Raw genomic sequence first — 16,417 nt, 5'->3', positions numbered from 1 at the left:
TAAGCAATAATAATTTTTATTTATTTTATTTTATTTAAAACCTTATAAAAAGTTACAGATTGTCAAAGATGAGATTTTTACAAAAAATTTTGTTTTAAGTTTTATTAATTCGCCTTAACAACGTTATAAAACAAAACTTAAACCTCTCTATCAGCAACAGTACGGCCTTACGCAGCCGTGGCGCTGTGAGTTCAGAACTTAGAATATAAAATAAAAAAGTTGCGTATCAATATAGAGGTAAAATAGAGGTACGAGGTTCGATGCAAGCTATAGCCCAATAAACGACATTGGTGAGGAAAGAGGCATAAATTTCTAATTAAATGTTCTTCCGCGGTGTTTTATGATAAAATCATAAGAACCTATGGGAGCACCATAATAACTACAAAAGACAATAAAAAAGAAAAAAAAAAAGAAAAACAGATGCATGTGGCATGTCTTGAAAATTTCAAGGACCATTTTGCTCACGATAAGGTATTGTCCAAAAATTATGCAACGCAAAAAATATTTAAAAAATAGAAGTAGGAGAACATTTGCTCTTTTGCACAGCAATTTTCATTCAACTTAAAGTGCTATTTTGAATTTCGATTTATTAAAGACTGCGAGGGAAGATTTTTGATCATAATTGTTTTCTTTAATAGTTAAGCTCAGCTTTGCGTAATTTATAGATGATCCATAAGCTAAATGGTTTTGACAACAATTTTCTCAAACTTATTTTGGAAAATATTTTTATTTCACTTTGTGGACCATTTTTATGTAACATAAGAGTTTTAAATACTACAAATAATTTTTGCAAAAATGTAATTTTTGTTTTTTTAAATTAAAATATTTAAAAACTAATTTTTTAAACTGAGAATATAATAATATACTTTTATTTAGTATTACTTAGAATTTCTATTATTAAAGTATACGAAGGTACAGCAACAAGCTTTATAGTTTTCGTAAATCATTTTTACAATAGTTTTGATAATAATAATAACATCAATAATAATAGTAATAATAAGAATATATTATAATCATATACGATAAATAAAAAGTTAATACAAATTATAGTAATAGTAATAATAAGTATGTTTATAATAGTAACAATGAAAAAATAATAATAATAACTAATATTATAACGGTAGTTATGAGCGTAAAGTTATTTATAATAAGTTGATTTATTTAGGATAGTTTATTATGTTTAAAAATTGGTGTCACTCCTTTGATCAGATTTATGTTTGAGTGACACCTATTTTTAAACATAATATAAATAGCAATAAGCAAAGACATACATTGAAACATATGGACCGTAAACACATAGATTAAAGCCCATTAAACATACATTAAAACAAACTTGTAGAAATCATAATTTGCAAGTTTTAAAATAAATATAAGAAAAAAATAAACAAAAAGTACTGATGATTATTGTAGTAATAACGAAAAGAAAATTAAAAGAATATTTTAATCGTAAGAATATAATGTCTAAAAGTTCGAATAAAAAGTTTTTCAGAAATTTGTTAAATTGATATTGTTTAAGATGGAGTAAAGGTATTTTAGAATATAGCTTTTTGGACTTATTCAAAATGCATGCGAGGCTCCAGTTCCATTTACAGACGCACTGATAAACAATAGAATTTTTACCATACTATTGGGTTTTAAAAGATGGTACATTTAGTTTTCCATTGTTTATATTTCTAGTTGAGTAGGAATCTAATAGACTACTTTCTGTGAACAAGTTTGTGATAGGAGATAATAAGTTTTTATTTAATGAGTCAAAAACAAAAAGAAGATTAGCATACATTACTAGCGCTGGAAATGTTGAAATGAAAAGTTTTTAAAAGGACTTTGATGTATCTGATTTAATTGGTTGAGAATTTATTATCCTAATAGATTGACGCTGAGACAATAGCAACTTGTTAATGCGATAGTTTCCAACTTGATCGCAAACTTGACAACAATATCTAAGATGAGATGAGAATAATGCATATTAAATATTCTTTAGTGTAATTTTATCGACATAATGACGAATAATCGAAAGCATACCGTTTGCTTGAGATTCTTGTTTAGTACATAAATATGAAAGTTCCATGAAAGATTGCAATCAATTAATACACCAAGATATTTAATAACTCTTGAAGGATATAGCCGTTTATTATTAATTTTGATTTTGGTTTCAACTTTTTTAAAGAAATAGTTTTTTCTCAAAGATGAAAAAAAATTAGTTCAGTTTTTTCGGTGTTGAGGCATATTAGGTTAGCATTTCGGTGTTGAGGCATATTAGGTTAGCATTTCGGTGTTGAGGCATATTAGGTTGAGGCATATTAGGTTAGCATTTAACCAGTGAACTATACCTTTTAGATCCAAATTAATATTTTTACATAAATAATGATATGATTTGTTGATTTGTACGAGATTTGTATTATCATCAAACAGATTAGGTTGATTAGGTCGTTAACGTAGATTAAAAATAAAAGTGGACCTAGAACAGAACCTTAAGGAACAACACACAAAACTGATTTATTACTAGAATTGAAACCATTAATACTCACAAATTGTTTTCTATCTAAAAGATAAGATCGAAACCAGTCATTTACAATACCGCGAATTCCATAATGATTTAATTAGAAATCATAATACTATGGTCAACGGTATCGAAAGCTTTTTGTAAATCGATAAAAACACCACAAACGAAATGACCAGTATCAGTAGCTTTCGTAATTTTTTCCGTTATACTTATTAATGCATAGTAAGTAGAATGTTTTGATCAAAAACCAAGTTGAAAATCATTTAAACAATTAAATGAGTTCAGAAAAGAGTACACTCTAGAATACATAAGTTTCTCAAGAAGCTTACTAATGTTAGATAAAAGAGAAATAGGTCTTTAGTTAGTGGATGAAAATTTAGAGCCATTTTTAAGTATTGGAATAACGCGAAATAATTTCAAAATATAAGGAAATATGTCTGCGTGGTATAAATAGTTTATTGAAGTTGGGACAGATACAAAATTGAGGTAAGTGATCAGAAACAGAAGTTGTCAAATTTCCTGAAACAATTTCATTAGCTATTAAACTAGAAAAAATATTATCAATAACTGTAGCAGAGTGATCAGTAATTCTAGTCGGCAAAGTAATAAAAGGACAAATAATATAAAAAGTAATTAAGTTTAAAAAATCAGACGTTGCAATGTCATTATTTAATTGCATCAGGTCAATATTATAATCACCAAGTAAGAAAACAGGTTTATTTTCAGCAGATATTTTTTGAACTAAGACAGATATGATATTATTAAAAATATTAATATCCATGCAAGGGTGTCTATAAATGCAACCAAAAATAATATTAGACTTTGTAAAAAAAATAATTTCAACAAATATTGATTCTAAACAATAAGGTGTGTAAATCATTAAATCATCTCTTCGTGTGTAAATTAGTTTTTTTTTGATAAATATAATAATGTATCACCACAAGAGGATTCCGTTGGTGTGTGCTCAATGTTGTAATTATCAATGAGAATCGGATGAATTGAGGATGTTCCTTTTTTTAACCTTGTTTCAGTTATACCAATAATGGAAAAATCAAAATAAATTAATATTGTGTTTAAATCACTAAAGTGCTTTTGTAACGATGATATGTTTAGATGAAAAAAAGAGAGAGCGCTTATTTTATTAAAATTAAGTGTACATAATTCGCTAATGTCATAACATTTACAAACTATGTCTAATGAAGTAGAAATTTCTTTCTCAGAATCAAAAACACGAGATAAATAAATCATCAGTTTTAAGAACTTTATCGTTTATTTTATCTTTATCATTATTTTAACTTTGACTAATTAATTTTTTACACAAAAGAATGCAAGAAACAATAAGTAGGAAGTAAATAGCTATTTTATTAAAAATAAAATAATGCGTATGAATAGATTATTAGGAACAACCGATTACAACATCGAAAACAACAATTATAATAAATAATAATAACAATGGTAGTTAAACAATAATGCAACAGCCAAACAAACAGTAAACTATAACAAAAACAAAAATATTGAAGAAAGTTATAAAATCAAACTAAATAAGTTAAAAAAATAATCAAAGTTAAGAGAAATGTAAATTAAAAAAACAATAATAATAATAAAAGTAAATATTATATATCAAAATAAGTAATTTGATAATAAATTGTTGTAATAAATATATAAAAAAAAGTGTAATATTTAAAATACATTAATTATATCAACAACTTTTTGGCAATTTTTACCTCCTCCCCTTCCCTAGTAAGCGACTTGTCAACCTTCCGGAGACCCTTCCTATAAAAATACCTCAATATTTAATATTTTTACAGGAAGAATCTCTGGAAACCTTATTAACCTCAACCTTATCCAAATAAAAATAAAATGGATAAAAACATCTTTTTCTGTTTCCTTTTTTCAAGTAGTTCAGTTTAATAAAATAAGTAACATTGTTGAAATCAACTTTTTTGAGTGGACAACCCCTAGTATACTAATATGAAGTACAAATAATACTTATACGTAAGTACTTATAATATAACATAAATATAAATAGTATAAACTTAAGTATTAATAATACTAATGGTATACTTATAATATACAAAAGTTTCTTTTTCTTTCTAAAGTTGCCAATTCTTAAAAAAAAATTGAATTTAAGGAGCAAGAAAACGGAGAAAAACTGGACATCTGAGTACTACTCCGAATATCTAAAAATTAAAAGACAAATTAACAGTAAATAATAAGATGGAAAAAGAAAAAAAGAATGAATATAGATGAAAGGGAAAAAACTGTTAAAAAAACTAAAAAAAAAGATGTTACTTGAAAAAAAAAGACTACATTGAAGTAATCATTGCAAATAAAAAAAAATTAATTTTAAATCTAATACGTGCCTGTTTTGTATAGAACTTTATTCACAATTTTCCTCTAAATTTTTGGATTTGATGCCAAAAATACAACTTTTTGATGTCATTTTTAATGTGCAGGCATAAATAAAAAAAATAAATATGATATGTTTATAGATTTTTCAATGATATACTGTGTTATTGTTAACAAAAATAACAAAAAATAAGCACTTTTTGTCTTTTTTACTAACGCCATGTTTGTAAAACTTGCACTGCTTGTGTAACCTACTGATGGCTTACTTGTTTAAAGTATGCAATTATAGAAACAGTTGACTACCCATAATTTCATTCTTGTAATTATTTTTTTAAATAAGAATAACTTCTATATAAAAAAAAAAATCTTAAAACCTCTGAGGGTTGTTATTCTTCTATATGTTATAGGGAACTCATCTGTAGCAAATTCTTTGTTTTAGATCTTCAGCGTATTGATTTTTTAGGCATCAAAGTTAAGTATGTTATCATAGACACCTTTCCCACATTTATTTTTACAAATATAAGTTATTGCTATAAATCCGGATGCGAGAAACAAAATGAACAACAATAAAGGAAAGATTTTATAGATGGGTGATCACTAGAAACTTTGGGGCTTTTTTTCAATTTATTCAAAAATCAAGAACAATGACAACTGTGATTTTGAACACATTGACGCGGACTCTTCGGGAGCAAGAAATGAAACATTTGTTGGAATTCCTATTCTAGAAGTGCGATCTGAGAATATTTTGTAACTTTCTTTGTCTTCATACTATACAAACATTTATATCGGAGTTTCAAAACCAAACTTAACATTAAAGGACGTAGAAGATGTCATTCCTTTATATTTTTTTTAAAGTTTTTGTTTTCGTATTCTCTATATTTTTATAAAACTTTCGTTGAAAAAATAAGTAAACAAAACTTTGTTTTGTTTTCCTTTTCTTTTATTCTATAAATTTAAGTTTTTTAATCAACTTTTGCTACATAATTTGGTTGGCAACCTGATAGAGAGCATAAAAAGTAATATGATAGAATACCTGACAATGAAAAACCAGAAATCAAAAATCTTGTTATATCTAGTGGTAAAATATAAAAAATTATATTAATAAGCATACCATAATTTATTGCTTTTTATTAAAATAAATACAAAATGAGAGACTGAAATAAAAAAATTATCAAAAAGACGAAAATTTTTTGCTCAGCGTGGAATGGGCTCTAGGAGTGTTATCCGTTTTATTGGCGATTCAAACACTTTTTTCTAGGGTTGTTAAAACTTGTAATTTCTTACATACAACTTTTTATCTCCTATTAAAACACAACACGCGGTTCTGCTCATAAAGAACAAACTACATTAATTTTACATCTCTGTTAATTTGAACAAACTCGAAATTATGGAGAGGTTTTTTGTATTTGTTAATTGTAATAGGAAGGCTGGAAAAGACATTAAACATTTAATTTTTGAAACGCTACAAAATAACAATACGCCTATAAAGTGGCTGACATGCACAAGGGTATAATAATGGACCCAACATAAGTGGATTATGTAATGATACTCATTCTGCAAATCCATTGGCAGTATTTTTGTCTTGTGCATGTTATTATTTAAATTTTATTAAATTTTTTTGGTACTATATAAAAATTATACAACGATTTAGTAATAGCTTACAGAGACTTCGGTGGTAAAGAAAGTTATTTCCAAAATTATTTCCAAACATTACTATATTCTTAGCTAGCTATATCAGAAGCTTTTTCCAAACATTATTATATCATTAAGGTTGCACAAATAGTTACCTAAGCAGAAAGACCTTTTAATATGTTGAAAAGAATAAAAACGGGTAAAGATCAAAAATGACACAAATTGTTTAAATGTAATACAAAACATTGTATAACATTGTTTTTCATAGATTTTTTCCCAATTTATACTTTCTTAAGATTTTCATAATTATAATTTGTTACTGTTTTTATAAATAAAAAGTAATCTGAATAACTAGTTCTTTTTCTTTGATATCCCGAAGCCCGTTTCTAACATTCCTGAGTATACGATCTATCATTTTTATTCTTGGGTATATGATTTATTATTGAATGGCTAATGACAATTTTGAAGAAAGTCTTAAATTGGTGCCAGGTTGTTTAACCAAAGTTTATCATTTAGTTTAGTGAAGTTTAACAAACTAAATATGAGCAAAGATTTTTCTCCAACTAAGCCAACATCAAGGTATTATGATAATAAAACATTGGCTTATCACGTTATCTTGATAAGTCAATGTTTTATCGAGATATCATAAATGTGGTTCCCTTGAAACCATAGTGGCACCAATCCTATTTAATATTGTTTAAAATGATGAAAATGTTTTTACGCATTCCTTATATTTAGTCATTTTCTAATAGACTTGGATTTGAAAAACTCTTTCAGGAAACAAGTACATGAGATTTTCTTTGTAATATCCAGAGATTTTTTTGATTAAGAGCCATCTTGCAAAGTTTTCAAATTATATAGTAAATTTATTGCAAAATTATTGAGATATCTATCAAATTTATCGCAAAGTTATTGAGACATCTATTAAAATTATTGATCTCATTAGTAACATTAGCACTTTCTTTAATGACGTTAAATTTGTACTAGAATTCTTTATTGATCTTAAAAAGACGTTTGACACAGTAGACCAGACACTAATAACTTACACTAATACCTTACCTAAATAACAAACTAATACCAAAAAATTCTTCACTATCCCTCCCGAAAATAAATATTCCTTCGGGCTAACTTTGGAGACAAAGTGACTTGTTTCCTGTCCTTTAAGTAACAGCTTCAGTTAACTTTTTATAAAGGACATAACACAAATATAGTATACTTTTTAAACTTTTTTTTTCATAGTAAGAAAATATTGCAAAGATTTTCCTTAAATATAATTCATTCAAAAGTTGTAAAGGCAATTTTATTTTTGGTATGCAACTGGGGAAAGATTATTAAGAAAAAATTATCTTTGTTTTAGTGCGCAGTGTACCTCTGTGGATTCTCCTTGCAGTGAGGAATGTATTCTAGGCTCACTATGGTTTCCATGGCTAAGATCAGGTTTTCCCATGATTGAAACTGTTACCCTTCAAAGGAATATATCAAAATATATTGACAGATTCTTGAACCCTAAAAAGACCAGCATAAGAGTCAGGGAGGGTATGCTCAATTACGTCTGCAGTTTGTGAGATCAGTGAGAGGTTATTTATCAATCTTTAAAAAAAAAATATTTTTTAAAATAATTACAAATTTTTGTTATCTGAAAATGTTTGAATATTTTAAAAAGTTAGGATTTAATTTTCTTGGTAAGTTTTAAAATGGTATTTTATGATTAGAACTGTTTTGGCTGAGTGATACAAAGAAGAGTCTGATAAAAGCTATCAAAGCAGACAAGAATAGGCTTCCATCTGATAAGTATAAGGATATACTTTTTCTGATAAAGGCTCATGATGATAAGGCAATTTACAGAATTTGCATTATTTTAAGAGCAAGGGGAACTGATCATCTACTTGTTGCTCCAGGAATTTCTTCTGGATATTTGTAAGTCTGGTGCACTTCGCCATGTCCGTTTGATGGCAAATGGTATTTATTACCTAAAGATCATTCTTTTTTTCAATCAGACCAAGGAGCTCCTGGATCCGAATAAGGAGAGGATATTAGAGGTGGAGAGGATAGCAAATTTTATTTCTGACTGTTGAGAAATTAGACATCTTAGCAGTTCAGGTTGTTACAGAAAAAAATGTTTTAATACATATTATTCAACAGTTTTTTAATAGTTTAGGCTTTTTAAAATGGAAATATAACTATATTACAAATTTGTATAATTGTATAATTTTAACATTAATAGTATAAAAATATACAATGAATTATTATTACAATACAATTTATTAATTTTCATAAATAATATTTGATTAACAAAATATCTACCTTTTCAGGATCAGCACTTCATTTAGCAATTGGCCAACCTGGAGGAAAATGAAACCGCAGCAGTAGTGGTCTTCCGCAGCTGGTAAAACCACAGTTGGTATTTGGATCCCACAACCGTAATTTTTGCCCTTGTCAACTCCGAGGAGTCTGTCTCCAATGATACGAAGGATGAGATGGCAAGGAAGCTAATGATAAAAGTTCCGGTAAATACGTCATTGCTACTATTTAGAATTATTACTGAGTGGAGAGGCCCGACCCACTTGGGGAAGGAGGGGGAGCGGGGGAAGGTCTTTGCCACAAGATACAGAAACGAATATTTTAAATCTGACATCTATATCCTTTAGGAGTTTGCATACAAAATTTTAGGTTGCTATGACTATTGTATCATGTTGCGCCAAAATCTGTATGGTTTTAGTGATTGATTGATTGACCTAGCAATAGAGCTAGTAGCTTGACTTTTTCTAAACATCATCTATACTTGGTCAAATTTAAAATATGTCATACACATTTGTATATTACACTCAGTTCTCCAGATATTTGGCAATCTGTAAAAAGTTTAAAATTTATAAAAAATGTCGTCTACTTGCGCGAGATGAAAAAATTATTTTTTTAAAAAATTAAAATTATATCCTGAAATTTTTAAATTTCCCAAAAATCAAAAAGAAAAAATTGATGAAAAATGAACAACCCTTCTAAAAGGTTATTGAAGTAGTTATTATTTTGTCATTCACATTTTAAAATAATGTTTTCCGATCAAATTTCCGGTTTTAAAATTTATTGCACTCTAACGCTTATTAAACTGGAGCAATTACAGTTAATGTAAGAGACAGCCAAGAATCATGGTTATGATCTTAGAGGCAACCTGTTTGGTCTCCAAATTGTAACCTTTTTTTTTTTTTTTAGGTGCTCCAAGAAGACCTAATGGTCTCGTCACAGAGCACCGCGGAAGTGAACCAGGAAGTTTACGCCTCCTTCCTTACCGTGACGCGAAAATATGTCCAGAGCTCGTTTGGAACCTGGATCTCCTGCTTATAAAGCAGGCGTTCTAACCACTGCGTCACGGCCGCATATATCAATATGGTATATGCTAAACCTGTATGCAATTGGGAGGTTAGACCCAAAAATAATTTTCGACTTGAAAATTACATTTAAAATATAAATAAGATTTAAGTGGTACAAAAATTATTAAAGTTTTCAACCGGTCATTTGTTAAGCTTGATCAGTAAATACATTTGTCTTGAATCAGAAAAACATAGTTTAAGCTTGAAATCATTCATTATTTTACACCTTTGCTGACAAAATTTAATTTTGAGATTCTTAATTCTAAAATAAAATACTCTTTTTTAAGAAAAAAGAGACATCAGTGTACCGGGTGGATGTATAAACAATGGAATTATATGTATGTAGTTGGATATTATTTTACAAAACCAATTTTTATAAAGTTCTTGCATTTTTATAAATTGCTAAAAAATATTTGCAAAATAAATTAAAATCGGCCGACTTGTTTCAAAAATTCCTTTAATATCAAATAACTCAAAGAAAAAACTGCAAAAGGCGAACTGAGGTGTTTTCGCACCCACTGACGTAGCTAAGTACTTATCACAAACTTGATACAAAAAAACTAGTTTGCTTTAACTAATAAAATACAATAATAAAAAACAACGCCTATTTTTTTTGTTGAACTTTTTGTAATTACTTATTTATTATATTTAAATACATTATTGTTCTTTGCAGCAACTTATCTCCCCCAATATGTAATCTATATTAGAATGTCAAAATTAGACTTGATATAGATATTTATACACGGTATACGCTAAAAGGCAGAAAAACAGACTAGACACTGGTATAGAATTGTAATCGTCTCATAACTTTTTTTATAAAGTTAAAAAATCAATCTGATGCAGCATCGAAACTTAGAGTCCAAGCAAGTAATAAGTAATATGGAAGAAAACGTATAAATGGCACACAAATTATTTCCTTCTATTTTACAATGTTTATTGAATTTATAAATTTTTACAAGAGCAAAATTCCACCTATCTAAAGTTTTGTTAAGATAGTAACAAAAGAAATGCAGATAAATAAATAGTATAAAAAATATTAATAAAAAAATTTAATTTAAACGTTAAACTTCTAAAAGTAAAATTCTTTGCGTATAAGGAAAAAAAATTTGTTATAAATAAAATCTAAAAAAATATTTTAAAGATTCTTTTAAATAAATAGTTTGTTAATTAAAATTTACTGCAATATGAAACTAAAATAACAGTTAGTTATTATATTGTATATTGAAAAAAGAGACGTTGAATTGTGTGAATGACAAATATTTAAACAGCATTTGGGTGATTATGCTAAATATTTTGTATCAAATTCTTTTTGATTCATTTAATTTAATAAAGATTTCAGAAAAAATCTTTTTGTAATCTAAATGATTGTTCATAGAAGTATCAGGAAATACTGTTAATGATTCAGAATGATCATTATTTTCAATTAATTCTAAATTAGTATTTAAAGATTCATTGGGAGTAGCAAACAAATTTTTCAAAGGAGTCATAGGAGATATTTTTGATGTAAAATCAAAAGAAAGAGTTTGTATTGCACGTTGAACTTTTCTAACTTTTTCAGGATTTTCATTCAATTTTTCTTTGTTATGAAACTTTTCTAGCAATTCTTCATAGCGTCTTACTAAGTCCGCGTAGTCCGTATCTAGTTCTCTTAAGAAAGAACTGCTATTTTGAGAAAACAATGTATTGTTTGATTCTCTTTCATTAGGACACTGTTTGCTTTTATTAAGAAACTCACAAGATTTTGCTTTGACCATGAAAATTTTTTTGCATGCATCTTTATTGTCATCAAGCTCAATAAAATGCTTTGGGGAAAATGCTTTCGCAATAAGTTTGTAATTCTCTTCTCGATGTACAAATGTTTCCCACTCACGAACTTCCTGATTTAATGAAGTTACTTTTTTTTGAAGAATGTCATTCTCATGTAAAATACTCTCCAAATTGAGCTCAACTTCCTCCTTTTGAAGTCTTATGATATTTAATTGTACTTTCAGCTCAGATATATACAAATTTAACTGGTCTACTTGTTTTTCTAATTTTTTTATATCGTCAAACTGTTTTTCTTCATCTTGTAGCAGTATGCTGTCAATACTTTCATTTTCTATTGAAATAACATCTGCTGTTTGGCTATTCTCTTTAATAGGTTTTCCAACATTGTTTTCATTTGTATTAGCTTCAGTGTTTAGATTATTTAATTCAACACGCAACTCTTCATTTTTTTTCTCTAATAAATGTATGTGCTCCCATAGATAATCATTTTTACCTAAATAGTAAATAAGAATCATTGTTATGAAAAACATATATATATATATATATATATATATATATATATATATATATATATATATATATATATATATATATATATATAATAAACATATTTGACTAATAATAATAACATAATAAATAAGTTTAGCACAGAAAAAATTTTAACAAGCACAAACACTTAAAACACTTGCCAAAGGTATTATGCAGATTATTAGGTCTACAAGTTTTTATCTTAAAAGAGATAGAGATTTATCAAGTATTGACTAAAATTATTAGCCTTTTAACATATTATTAATAAAACAAAGATAAATGGAAAAATAAATTTTTTTATTATGCAATAAATAGCGATATTAAATTTTTTCTTGCAAATCATAAAAATTATTAAAACAAACAATATTTCATGTAGCTTGAACATTAAAAAACATTAACATGATAATAGTGCCTCGTCTATTGTGATAAATGTATATAGATAAACTTTATTCTCCATTAGTTTATTCATTACCTGTTAACAATTTACAATTATTCTTATATTGTTTATATTTGTCAGCAAGCCTTTGATTTGCTGCTTCAAGTTGCTCATAAAACTGAGTACATAAAACTTTTTCTTCTCTTAAACTTTCAACCTGATTGTAATAAAACTAAAAAAAAAAAAAAAAAAAAAAAAAAAAAAAAAATTTTAAAAATCAAATTTAAATTTTTAAAAATACATTCAAATAAAGTTTAAATTTTACTTTAGCTTTCTCTTCTTGTTCCTCAGCATACTCTTGAGTGTTTTTTAAAAGCATCTCTAGTTCTTTATTTCTTTCTAACAATGCTTGACCGATTTCAGCAGCAAGAAGCAAATCTATAAAATAACAAACAAAAAAATAGTTGGATAAAATAACTAGCATTACTTTTATAAAAATGAAGAGATTCTGCTTAGATTAAAATGATGCACAATAAAACCAATGTCAATACCAGGGCTGGGGTCAAATACACAATTGTATTTGGTAAAAATAGGTTAATTTGGAGTATTTGTATTTTATTTGATAAAAAAATTTCTTGAACCTATATTTATATTTGATTGAAATGTATTTGCACCTCCGTAAACTAGGTTAACTAGTGTTTTTTCGAGAAGTAGCAAGATGTTTTTTTTTTTTTTTTTTACACTTGAGTAAATTAAAAATTTGTTATTAGGAGGTATTTATTAGAAGACTTGTTTTAATTCTTTTATATAGTACACCATTTTATCAGTCTTGCCTTCAAAAAATTTAAATCTAAATTACAAATATTTGTATATATATTTGGAAAATACTGATTGAATATATCTGTATTTGAATTTGTATTTGGAAATCTAGAATTAACGTATTTGTGTTTGTATTTGATCAAAACTTAATAGACCCCAACCCTGGTCAATACACTCAATTTCCACTCAATAGTATAACTTAAATCAAACAGATGCAACTTACAATATTAAAAATACAAACACTATTAAAATGAATATTTTTCACTCTTTTTAAAATTTTAAATTATTTCTAATTGTTGTCAACAAGAGTTTGAAGTTATTTCTATTTCTATTGAATTAAAATTAAATAAAAGCTCAAAATGCTTTAATTTAATTTCAATTCAATTATTAAAATTTTTATATGTTAAAGTAAAACATAATAAATTTATCATTATGATTTACTTATTCTGAGAAATTGCATAATTTCCAATTTTGCAATTTCTCATATATAACTTTAATAAGTTCTTTTTATAAGTCCAATAAAATGGGCTACAAATATCAAAAGTTCCATATACTTACATACACTTTTTAAAAATTCAGCTTTAAACAGTGGTACACTTTATATTGCCACATGTAACTTTTGACTGTCAAATAGCAATACTTTTATTGTAAATTTTAACATGATAAAAGAATATTAATGCAGAGCATCATTGAGCAATATTATGATCATTTCACAACTTTGATATATATATATATATATATATATATATATATATATATATATATATATATATATATATATATATATATATATATATATATATATATATATATTTCATAACAAATAGCTAGCAGCAATACCTACAAATGCCTGTAATTCAAAATACCTTGTTCTGATGTTGAAATTTCTGAGTCTTTCAGGTTGACATTTGTTTTCGATAAAGTTTCCATAGTTAAATAATCCGATAGGATCAAAAGTAATTTGTTTTTCACAACATTTTATTATTATTACATTGATAAAGCAATGTCTACATTCTGCAACATTTTCTCAAACCTCAGCGTGATTGAGCGAAAGTTTCGAGTAAGGGTGGGTCGATAACTACAAACTTCTGAATAATGAAAACTCGAATTGTTTATCGCAAAAAAAGTAATCAAAGACACATGACGTCATAACTTTTATTATTCGATTGCTTTTTAAGATAAAATTTTTATGAATACCCACACACTAAAAAAAAAGAGGTACAAACAACCTTAAAGGTATACCACATATCCTACCCCTATGAAAGAAGACTATATCCTTTAAGATAGAACATGATACTCTGAAGCAGAGGCGATACTATAATCAAAAAAAGTGTAGGAGGGGAAGGGGGGGCGGGGCTAAAAATACCGTTCGGATCCTATGGAAAGAAAAAGGTCCCCTGAACTAAACTATATCCGACTGAATTGTGTCAAATATCTGACTAGCTGACTATACTTGTCAAAAAACCGAATATAATTTCAAATTATTCTTCTTTGGAGTGTTGGAACACATCCCCCACCCCCACGCCTATCCCCACCATGAAATCGCCTCTGCTTTTAAGGTACAAAATGACCCTTTTGCATTTTGGTATAATTATTAACGTTAAAGATATATTTTTCTACCATTAAGAAGTAGGGTATGTAATTACCCTTAAGGTAAAAACATATAACTTTATTTTTTTTTAGTGTGTTTATGTAAATTGGGGGCAGTTGGTGTTAATTATTATATATTTATTAAAAATAAATTAAAGATCAAAGATTTGAAAACACTTGTGTAATATTTGATGGAGATTTGTTTCTTATTTAAAAAAAACTTTTTAAATAATTAAATGATCTAATTATAGAGCACTTTGCGGTGCTCTGTAATTAGACAAACAGGTCTTCTTAGAGCACCTTAATAACTACAAAAAATTATTATGTTCAAGTGTAATATTATTACACTTAAATATAATAAGCATCTGTGAAATCTTTTTTTGATTAATTTACTACTTAGTCATATTAAAATAATGCAACTTTATACGCAATATACATAGTTGGTATAAATTTTTTTGTCACTTATCAACGCAATATAGTCACCAGTTTGTTTCTTTTTGTTTACTGTTCTCAATAACATCTGGCCTACAAAATAGTAGCCATTATTTCAGTGCCTGAAATAGCCACCTTCTAAATTTTTTCTCCTTTTTTTCTTTTTTATGTTATTTACCTGCTAAAGACCGCACTAAGCGTCGCACTAACACTGAAAAATAAAATATGTTAAATAGATAAAATATTAATCCGAGAAGCATTGAATGTTTTTTAATAATATTTTTATAAAATTATTGTTACGTTTACATTGAATTTATCTTTATAAAGGGCATCAAATAATCATTTTTGTGCATATTGAAAAAATTTCAAATATTTGGAAAACCGGATTTTTTTTTCTCTTACGGATTAATTGAGTTTACATGTATGAAGAAGTTATATACAGATAGTTTTCTTTATTGAACATAAAAACATATTTATTTATTATATTATTTTATTATTTATTACAATAAATAACAAAGATATTATGAGAAAATTATATGTCGATTCTGTATTCAAATCAAACCCGTAAAAATAAATTGAGGTATATTACTTCAGATCTCTAGTATAACAGACTTGTATACCAGATCTGTAGTACGCCAGAATTGAGATATCTTACTACAGATCTGTAGCTATTTATTGGGTAAAACTTCAATCAAATAAAAAACTGGTTACTTCTGTAATAACATGATTTAATCCATTAATGATTGCGGACTCAGCTAAACAAGAAAAAGTATTACAGAAAAACTTTTTTAGACTTTTCTTGATTTTTAATGAATTTGATATATTGTTTAGTTGGAAAAACATGAGTATGATGCAGAAGTTTGATTTTTATTATAAGCTATAGAAAAATTTATCAAAAACATCTATTTTTAACCCTGTAATTTCCCCTTTTATAAAAGCAAAATATTTATAATATTAAGTTAAAATTAGAAAATATTTCAAGAAGTGTTAGTAAATATTAAGTTAAAATAAGAAAATATTTCAAGAAGTGTTAGTAAAATCATATTTCCGCTTATT

The 16,417-nt window shown here is 26.7% G+C and overlaps 1 protein-coding gene across 2 annotated transcripts; it reads right to left on the bottom strand.

Moving 5' to 3' along the window:
- Positions 1 to 10,747: 10,747 nt before the first annotated feature.
- LOC100213870 (cerebellar degeneration-related protein 2-like) lies at positions 10,748 to 14,436 on the bottom strand. 2 transcript variants are annotated; one of them, XM_065803357.1, is made up of 4 exons: positions 14,206 to 14,436; positions 12,846 to 12,958; positions 12,617 to 12,752; positions 10,748 to 12,109 (listed from the first exon to the last, which is right to left on the bottom strand). In XM_065803357.1, exons 1-4 carry the CDS (start codon positions 14,267 to 14,269, stop codon positions 11,148 to 11,150), a joined length of 1,275 nt encoding a protein of 424 aa, XP_065659429.1. In that variant the 5' UTR covers positions 14,270 to 14,436; the 3' UTR covers positions 10,748 to 11,147. The 2 variants fall into 2 exon arrangements, with proteins under 2 accessions (XP_065659429.1, XP_065659430.1); XM_065803358.1 differs by lacking the exon at positions 14,206 to 14,436 and adding an exon at positions 13,898 to 14,035.
- Positions 14,437 to 16,417: the final 1,981 nt, after the last annotated feature.

The sequence above is a fragment of the Hydra vulgaris genome, chromosome 08 (genome assembly GCF_038396675.1).
Source record: "Hydra vulgaris chromosome 08, alternate assembly HydraT2T_AEP".
In the NCBI taxonomy this organism is placed as follows: domain Eukaryota; kingdom Metazoa; phylum Cnidaria; class Hydrozoa; order Anthoathecata; family Hydridae; genus Hydra; species Hydra vulgaris.
This window is presented reverse-complemented; position numbering and strand designations above follow the sequence as displayed.

Coding starts and splice junctions, on each gene's coding strand:
- LOC100213870 (XM_065803357.1), bottom strand. CDS start 14,269: ATGGAAACTTTATCGAAAACAAATGTCAACCTGAAAGACTCAGAAATT. Junction 12,959..14,205: donor AATTTCAACATCAGAACAAG/GTATTTTGAATT, acceptor GTTATTTTATAG/ATTTGCTTCTTGCTGCTGAA. Junction 12,753..12,845: donor AACAAGAAGAGAAAGCTAAA/GTAAAATTTAAA, acceptor TTTTTTTTTTAG/TTTTATTACAATCAGGTTGA.